The sequence below is a fragment of the Stegastes partitus genome, unplaced genomic scaffold, assembly GCF_000690725.1.
Source record: "Stegastes partitus isolate 25-593 unplaced genomic scaffold, Stegastes_partitus-1.0.2 Scaffold21, whole genome shotgun sequence".
Classification (NCBI taxonomy): domain Eukaryota; kingdom Metazoa; phylum Chordata; class Actinopteri; family Pomacentridae; genus Stegastes; species Stegastes partitus.
In genome coordinates this window covers 1524560-1534330 of record NW_007577752.1, presented here as the reverse complement: position 1 = coordinate 1534330, position 9771 = coordinate 1524560, and the positions used below count along the sequence as shown (strand labels likewise).

General features: G+C 38.3%; 1 protein-coding gene across 1 annotated transcript; it reads left to right on the top strand.

Moving 5' to 3' along the window:
- The first annotated feature begins 966 nt into the window (after positions 1–966).
- On the top strand, positions 967–9565 carry skic8 (SKI8 subunit of superkiller complex). The gene is made up of 11 exons (XM_008294591.1): positions 967–1056; positions 1436–1491; positions 1592–1619; positions 2800–2905; positions 4483–4655; positions 5325–5473; positions 5746–5839; positions 7478–7571; positions 7824–7916; positions 8312–8390; positions 9300–9565. Exons 2-11 carry the CDS (start codon positions 1480–1482, stop codon positions 9387–9389), a joined length of 918 nt encoding a protein of 305 aa, XP_008292813.1. The 5' UTR covers positions 967–1056; positions 1436–1479; the 3' UTR covers positions 9390–9565.
- The last annotated feature ends 206 nt before the right edge of the window (positions 9566–9771 follow it).

Genomic DNA, 9771 nt, shown 5'->3' with positions numbered 1-9771 from the left:
ACACAGTAAATTGACTTACTTTCCTTTTTTAATTATAGTTTTATTAATTCAAACATGTATTAAATCTCTGTATTATATCTGTCTCAGAAAAACTGGCTCTTAAATGGTTCTTCAGAAGGTTTTCTGGTTCTTCGAAGCACATCACCAATTGAAGAACTTCTTTAAGTACAGGATGTTTTTTTAAGCACTAAAGGTTTTTCAATTTTATTGGTTTGGTGGCATGTCATAGCATAAAATCTGAGCAGCGACTAACAAATATTTGTATTAAACAAATCATTTGGTTTATACAACCTATTAGAATTTCCCAGATCTCAAAATGTCATCTTTCTATATGTTATTCTGTTTGACCAGCAGTCCAGAACCCAAAATATTACATGTGTTAAAATGAGAGAGACCCAGAAATGAAATGAAAAAAAATATATTTTATTTATCCCAGAAGGGAAATTCAATGTGTAAAAAAAAAAATTCAAATGCTACAAGTTTGATTTTTTTTTTCTCCTAAAAATTACTTTGATGCTCTCTTGTTATCAAGATAGAACCGGGTGGGTCAAGAAAAACTAAATAGAAAAATTATTTCTAAAAGAATCTATTTATTGGTCTAATTCATGGAGGTGTCATTTATGGTGCCTAAAGAAACTTCTTTTTTTTATGTTTCTTTGAAACACCTGGAGCATTTTTAAATCATCTGAAGAAGTGTTTTTTTTTTTTTTTTTAAGGACAGAAACTAAAATGAATTGTTCTATGGCATCACTGTGAAGAACCATTTTAGTTCCAGTTAGCACGTTTTTTCTAAGTTTATAGACTGATCAATATTAATCACATTTTAGAAATCTTCTTTTATTTTTTTTTAACTTTTCTTGTTGAACAAACGCTGTAGCTGCGCAGCTCCGCTGGTGGTGATAGTGAGCCTCCTCAGTCCTTTTACAGCCGCTGGTTAAAGACAATCTGCAGAAGTAGAGGGAGACCGGAAGTTACATCAAATGTTGTCATGGCGTCTCACATGTAAATCAACGAGCATCTAAAATTTGTTTCAGCATTGAATTAGGAATTCTCAAGGTACGTGGGCGCATATTGTCACAGTTTACCGGTTTAGTATCAGTAGTTACCGATAACCTTGTGCATGTTCAGACAGCTAACAGCATCTTGTAGCTGCAGGTCGCAGCGCTAACCTGCTGTGTTGTTATAGCCGCTGCTAGCCTGGGCTAACCAGCGTTAGCTCTAGTTTTTTTTTTTTTTTTTTTTTTAAAGTTCAACTGCACAAGTTCGGTACAACAATACAAGTGCTGTTTATCGTTCTTTCTGGTGTCTTTGGGCAAAGCCACAGCAACAGCTCTTAACTTTACATGAGTGTTGTTAAACTCACTGTGAGAGTTTCAATCACTGATTGTTTCTTCCTGAATAAACTGTCACTGTCTCACACTCATGCTCGTTTCAGGTTGAAGTGAGTCAGCTGTCTCTCCAGCTACCAGGACCAAAACAATGAGCACTCAGGTAAGCAACAGACTGCTTCATGTGTTCTGTGCAGCACTTCGTGTTATTGTCTGAATGACTGCATTCAAAGATTAACTCTGAACTTATGCTTTGATTTCAGTACAGCATTCTGTTCAAGCAAGAACATGGTGAGTAACATCACACATGCACAGATCTCACTGTATTATTTCTACAAACTTGATTAAGCTCCTTATTACTGATTTCCCACAGTAAGCTCTGTTATTCAGAGCTCCTATGTCTACTTTTTCATTCGTTAAACTGTGTTGTTGTGTGTTATTCTCACTTGGCTTAAGCCATTAAGCAGTTATTGATAGCATTACAGCTTTAAAAACAATTACTAGACCTGTTGTTTTCTTTACAAAATGTACATATCAGGCCTTCAAGAGTGCTAATTTTGTTTAAATTTAATTATAGTAGTTAAATAATTAGAATATCTTCTTAGAGACATCAAAAAAAATTTTTTTTCTTGTAATAATTCATGCATACAGTAAATTATGTTTAAACATAGTATGTCATGAAACTGTAAACATTTCCACATTTACACTTGATAGCCAAAAACATTATTTGAGTCACCATTATTTTTGCATAAGTTGTATATGAAAAGTCAACTGATAATCCAACCTCAGTTATCACTCAACAATGCCAAAAAGAAGGAAGCTGTGCAATGATACGGCAGCCGTCTTGTGCTTAACAAAAAGAGAACCATTGTTACCAGGCTTGGATAACTTTTAACTGTCAATTTCTGTAATATTAAAGACTAATTTAAAGATTTACTACTATAGCCAAAGCCTAATATGCATCTGTTTTATTCCTCTGTGCCATAGATCTTCATTATTATTCAGAAACTATAGAAAGCCAGTTAGTGAGCCACGCTGTTACACTGAGTCATATGTTCCTTAAACAAACATTACAGTACCACCTACATTACTTTAGTTTATCGTAGAACAATTCATACCAAAAAACATAATTTCACATAGAAGAATAAAAATGTCAATAGTTTTAAATAGTAACAAAAAAAAAGCAATAGTCAAACCAGTGATTCTCCATAGTGAGAGGTAATTAAACATAAACAGATAAAATGGAAAGATTTACTAAAACCCAGTAATAAATACTTCAGTCACATTGTCTGAAACCCAATGAAATCTTAAAGTTCTCTTTCTTGTTGTTATGTAATTTCCTGCATCCTGCACCAATTAACACCAACTCTGTCCTTTAACTAATCGTGTCAACAGCCTGACTAGTTTCTTGATTGATGAAAAACCTTTTGCTGTCACATTTTTTTCTAACCTGTATTTCTTTTCCTCTCAGCACACGACGATGCCATCTGGACAGCAGCGTGGGGTAAAAGTGAGGCAGACGGCTCCGAAACCATCGTCACTGGTTCACTAGATGATATGGTGAAAGTCTGGAAATGGTGTGTGTGGTGTTTCTTTTTACCACGACTTCTCATTATATTTACTGACAGCCATTTGTCTAATTCTATTTTTTTTTCTACCAAATATTGTGTTTGTGTGTTTTTCTTTGTACCATTAAATTTAATTAGTGTCTATTTTCTCAGTTTTTCACATAATTCAAATTTTACTTGAAAACAGGGAGGTTGGGTGGGTTTGTTTCAGGGGTTCATCCCCATTGGATAATGAGTTTTTTGAGTGACAGCTAATTATTTGCATTCTGCTGGTGTCAGTCCTTGACATCTATTTTCTCCTCTCCTCTCTGTGCTCACATAAACTGCGTTTTAATGCAGCTGAATTTTTGGTAGAGCTGTTGTCAATTCCATATTTTTCTGTGTGTTGTCAGACAACAAGATGAGTATAAAATAGTGACTGAAACACAGCTCAAGTGTCATGTTAACCAGTCTGTATTTCCATCCATCTATCCATCATCTATACACTGTTTAATCCTCATTGGGGTCGCGGGGGGGCTGAAGCCTATCCCAGCTGACTCAGGGCAAAAGCAGGGGACAGACACCATGGACAGGTTGCCAGTCTATCACAGGGCTACAGACAATCAAGCACACTCACATTCACACCTACGGACAATTTAGAATCACCAATTATCCTCAACATGTTTTTGGACTGTGTGAGAGGAAGCCAGAGAACCCAGAGAGAAGCCATGCTGCATGGGGAGAACATCTAAACTCCACGCAGAAAGATCCCCGGTGTCCTCACCGGGACACGAACCGGCAACCTTCTTGCTGTGAGGCCACCTTGATTCCAGTCTGTACTCATATGTTTAAATTAATTAATCATTTTATGATCCATTTTCAGCCCACTGCTCTGCTACAATTCAATTTTTTTCTGCAAAGTTACCCGACAAACTCACTACACAGATGAGTTAAAGACAACAGCTATACTGTGAATTTGGGGATTTTTCCATTTAAAATTATCACTGAGAGAAAAGTTAGAAGCGACAGAATGTCTTTCCTGTGTTTTATTTCACTGTGAAAAGCCTGTTAGCTAATGGAGACACACTCCTATAAACTGATAATGCAAAAGGTTTGTGCCAGAATTGCAAACAAAAAGGCAAGCAGCACAAACAGGAGAACTGGTAGTGTGACTGTGTAGGTAAACGTCTCATCAGTGAGAAAGAAGCACTGAAAACTGTACAAAAAAAGGACACATTCTCAAAACTACCAGTTTTTAATTCATGTTTTGCTTTTGGATCACTTTGTTGCTTCAGTGACTTTTCTCTTAAATTCATATTTTTGTGAGATATGTAAGAGGTTCTGTTTGATAAAACTAGAGTTGCAGAAATTACATTAATTTGGCTTCATGAATTAACAGTCTCACATTATCCCTTTAATAGGATCCTGAAACTTTAGTTTATAAAGTTTGATATTCATCAGCAGGTGAAGTGTTCCCAGTCGTCATGGAATTGTTACATTTTGTTTTTCTCAGACTTCTTAAGACCTTGTCCTCCTCATTGGCCTAAAAGTTGAGTTTATTGAACTTGACATGACCAAATATTCTCCTTGTCGCACTGTTCATGCAGGTCAGATGAGAAACTGGAGCTGCAGTGGACTCTGGAAGGCCACCAGCTGGGTGTGGTGTCAGTTGACATCAGTCACAACGGAGCCATCGCCGCCTCCAGCTCCCTCGATGCACACATCCGTCTGTGGGACCTGGAGTCTGGAAAACAGATCAAGTCTATGGACGCTGGACCAGGTAGGACTGGGCCTCGGGAATTATTTCTATATGAATTCCTACTGGGTAGTAGACTAAGATCATTCTTCCTACAGCTCTGTGCTTGACTCTGATGTGTGTCTGAAGGCCAGTAAAACATTGGTTTGACCTGGTTGATGTGGTCTTACTTTGTGGTGCAGAGTTTTTAATTTGGTACTTTTTTTTGTATTAACACAAACCTGTAGGGGATGACAGCCTGTCTGGCCTGTTTGCAGCACAACAAGCTTGTTTTATTTGTCACACTCACCTTTCCAGAACCCCACACAGCCACAAATCTAAATGCCATGCCACCTCCTATTAGTACCACTCTGTTGCACTCAGTGGTTGGTGTGGTTCAGAGGATTGCAGGCCTTTCTTTCCCTTCTTTGGACATACTGAGTTTTGGTATACTTAGATTGGATTTGACGTGAAGACTGTTAATCAAGCCCTTTGTTTTCTTTTCCTTTATACGTATGGACATAGTAGTTTTTTAGCTTCAGTAATAATCCTGTCAAAGAACAAAGGGCAAGTTTGGTATCTTAGTCAGGGGCAGTCATGTTGAAGGTTAAAAAAAAATCTAGTATTCATGCACATTTATAAAGTCACTCTCATTTGGTGACACATAGATTTGAAGTGTTTAATCCTCCTCTGTCTTCCTGCTCTCCTTTCTAGTTGATGCATGGACCGTTGCCTTCTCCCCAGACTCAAAGTACATCGCCACAGGAAGCCATCTTGGCAAGGTCAACATCTTCGGTGTGGAAAGTGGCAAGAAGGAATACTCTCTGGACACTCGAGGAAAATTCATCCTGAGTATAGCTTACGTAAGGAGCTTTAAATTGTCGTTTTGGTCAGCTGGGTGGTGGCTCCTTAAACTCAGAGGCTCTAAAGACTGAGAAATAACTGATGTGGCTTCACTGTTACTCATCTGTATTTGTGTTTGTGCTTTTTCACATAAAGGTTTCCCCTCATTTTAGCTCATAATCTGCTCTCTCCAGATCCAAAACCTGTGTTTAACAGCTTATCCAGTCTCATCTCTCTAAAGCTGTAAATTGCCATGACGCTTTCAATATGTCAGTTCTATTTTGCTCCTCAGAGCCCTGATGGGAAGTATTTGGCGAGTGGAGCCATTGATGGAATCATCAACATCTTTGACATCGCCACTGGAAAACTACTCCACACACTGGAAGGTAAGTTCAATTATAACATCCATATTAAAGGGAATAAATGAGGCAACCCCAGGACTACAGATAGAAATTAGCTTGACAGCTATAGTCTGGTACAAGCATCCTTGCTCTTGAGCATAATGTAATTGTATATTGTCCTGTCAATAAACAATGAAATAAAATAAACCTGCAGTTATTTTGATAACCTGTTATTCAGTAATTGTTATTTAGGTTTACGGAGTAAGCATTTCATCTTTTCAATGTCAGAAAATACTTTTTTTAAAAATGCCCACCACACTTCATTAGAGGTCAAGATGTTGTCTTCAGATCACTTGTTTTTTGTTGAAGATGTTCAACTTACAATGGAAAAAAATAATCTAACATTTATTTCTGTATTTACAATATAAAAAAAACATTTTAACAAATACATGCAACATAGTCGACCAATATTTTTTTGGTTTGTTTTTTTGTTTTTTTTCAGAACGGATACCAACTATTATCTTTAATCAAGGAGCAGATAACTGATATTTACAACAATATATATTTGAAGTAAAAAATATACATATATATTTCTTTCAATATGTAGAATAATGCAAACTCAAACACAAAATTTCCTTAAAATGCGTTTATTTATGTTTTACATTGGTTTGAATAAAACAGAACTTTTCAAAAATATAATATATCTTTAAGAAGTGTCAGAGTGGCGCTTTTTTGAATAGCTTTATTTTATCAGTAATTGACTGAAGAAAATAAACTGAAAAGTTCTGCATATCAGACAGTTGACCAGGCCAATAATTGGTCAGTCATGGCAACACAGATGTTATACACAAACAAAAATTGTTTCAGCATTAAGTTCAATTCAATTTCAAAACCTTAAGGAAGAAAAAGAGCTCTAGGCTTTCTATATTCCCTCTGCAGTTGTTGATTAAACCCCTAAAACTCATCTCTGTGTATTAAAGTTACATTTTTTATAACTTTTTTTTTTTTTACAAAAGTAATCTCTTCCTTTCTTAAAATGTTTGTATGTAACTCTAAACCATTGCTTCCTCTTGAATGTGCAGATCTAGGTATAAGTCTATGCCTTTTGATCCACTTTCCACTCCCCATTCATTGCAGCTCAGCACACCAGCTCACCTACACCTCTGCTCAAACAGTGTAAAACTGCTCTATGCTGCACAGTGGCAAGTTGTAACATCAGAGTTATTCACCCATACATGTCCAAACTGGAGACCAGTTCTGAGGAATAATTTTAAGACTTTTGTCTGTACATTGCAGCTTCAGTGTGGAAATGCTCAGCTATGGTGTTGACTGTTGATTACACTTTTGATGTGTCTGTTGGCATATTTAAAAGGCACCATATTGGGCACCGCCATAGCTCACCTGGTTGAGCTGGCGTCCCATGTACAGGGCTACAGTCCTGATGTGGAGGTCATGAGTTTGAATCCTGCTTATGGCCCTTTCCCACGTGTACTCCCCCCATTCTTCTCCCCCACTGTCCTGTCTCTCTCTCACTGCACTATCCATTAAAGGCACAAAGGCCAAAAAAATAACTTAAAAAAAAAAAAAAAAAAAGGCACTATATGGGCATGTTTAAAAGATAAAGAAAAAACGTGATTTTCACCAGAGGGAGTCACTGACTGACTCTGTTTGCCGTCTCCTCAGGTCACGCCATGCCCATCAGATCTCTCACCTTCTCTCCAGACTCCCAGCTTCTGGTCACAGCCTCCGATGATGGCTACATCAAAATATATGATGTGTGAGTTCAGCTGGCAACTTGTTTTTCTTCCTGATACCAGTTTTCATTCTATAGATACTATATTTTTTATTTAAAAATGTGCAGTAGATATTGCAATGAAAGTAAGTGAGGGAGCTTGATGAGTTTACATCAGTGTCACAGCAAAGCTACAGTAGATGAATTACAACAGCAGGAATAACTGGTATATAGGGTAAAAGACTATAAAAGAGATTTTTTTTTTCTCTAACAAAATTTGCTGGAATTGCTCTGCAGGCAACATGCCAACCTGGCTGGCACACTGAGCGGTCATGGATCCTGGGTTCTTAATGTCGCCTTCTCTCCAGATGACACACATTTTGTCTCAAGGTAAAATGAACACTAGCTTCAGACCAGCTGCAGATGGATACAGAACTGGTAGTTTCAGGCTGCGCTGATGCTTGAAAACCTGCAATTTGGTTGTATAACAGTTAAAGAAGTGACTAACACGCAAACACAGACTACTAGCCCTGAAAGAAACGACACCATTGTACACCAGTAACGACCAGTAGGAGTATGACCAGCTAGTCTGCCTGTTGTGTGTTCATGAGTTAGCAGCAGTGTTTTCCTCTGTCTACTTTCCCACACTTTCACTCCTATTGTGCAAACCGTTGTCAGCTGATGCTGTTTTTCAGACAAAGTTTCCATTTCACAGTGCCAAGATAAACAGAGGAGGCCTAGATAAACCGTAAAACATGTAAAATGTTCTTTTCTGCTGCCTCCAGCTCGTCTGACAAGAGTGTGAAGGTTTGGGACGCCAGCTCCAGAGCATGTATCAACACTTTCTTCGACCATCAAGACCAGGTGACAAAGCCGACTGCATTTCTAATATAGAATTCAAAATGAGATCGTCATCCTGCTGTAGGTGCTGATGTGTTAGAGAAATACCAGTATGGCCAAAGTCATGCCGGGGCCCCTCACACGGCCCTGATGATTCAGCTCTGGCAAAAACCAATAAGCCCAGCTGTCATTAGATCTCTGGTTGCAGACGCCTGTGGGGAGTTTTATCTGTTCTCCAACAAAGCCTCTGATTGAATAGCACGGCTCCTCGGAGACGAGATCAGAGGCAGTTAGTCTGCCATATTGTTTCTGTGCCTCATTATTATGTGCAAAACCAGAAAATCTACAGGGACAATTTGCAGCCAATTAACTGTTCAGCTTTACTTTGGCTGTTTTTTTTCTGCTCACTTTCTGATCAGATTAACAGCGTTTTGTTGCAATTTAAGGGTTTTGTAAAAAGCTTAATGTCGTACTGGTGACCAAAAATGTTTCACTTGCAACTTGCTTAATCATAGTTATAAAAACAGAAACATATAATAAAATGATAATGCAGTGCATGCTGACAACCTGCTACCATGACAAACTTACGGGCGGCTGTGGCTCAGGTGGTAGTGTCCTCTGATTGTAAGGTTGGCGGTTCGATCTCCGGCCCAGTCGACGTGTCCTTAGGCAAGACACTGAACCCAAAGTTGCTCCCAATGGCAGGCAGCACCTTGCATGGCAGCTCCACAGGTGTATGAATGTGTGTGTGAATGGGCAAATGAGAAACATTGTAAAGCGCTTTGAGTGCCACTAAGGTAGAAAAGCACTAAGTGCTGACCACAAATGGAATTTTGTCATGGTCAAGGTTGTGAAAAACAAATTCAAGAATAATACATGACAGGAAAAGTCAAGCAGCCTGTTTTAATGCTCTCTCCTTGTGCGTGTCCTCAGGTGTGGAGCGTGAAGTACAACAGCAACGGCTCAAAGATCATCTCAGCTGGAGATGACCGAGCCATCCACATCTACGACTGCCCCATGTGATGAAGGACATCCAGGACAGACTGCAGGAGGAGAAGATCTTCACAGGTGTAGACTCAAACCATGGAGTTGAAGTTATTTGGGCAGGGAGGGAAGGAGGGGCAGGATTCAAGCTGTAAATGTCATGGGTTGTTTTGCACTGGCCAAGTATGGTCAAATAAAAGGGGGTTTTTTTTGTACCACTGTTGCATTTTATTTTTTTTCTTAAGCCAATGGGATGAGGATTTCACAAGCAGATATTAATCACTTTATGGTCAGTGATTTGAATTTGTAACATAACTGTGAATGGCGTATAACTATAAAACAATTAACTATATATCTTCAGATAAAATAAGCAGTTTGATAGGAATCATTGAAACAGTCAACATAGATATACTTTGCAATC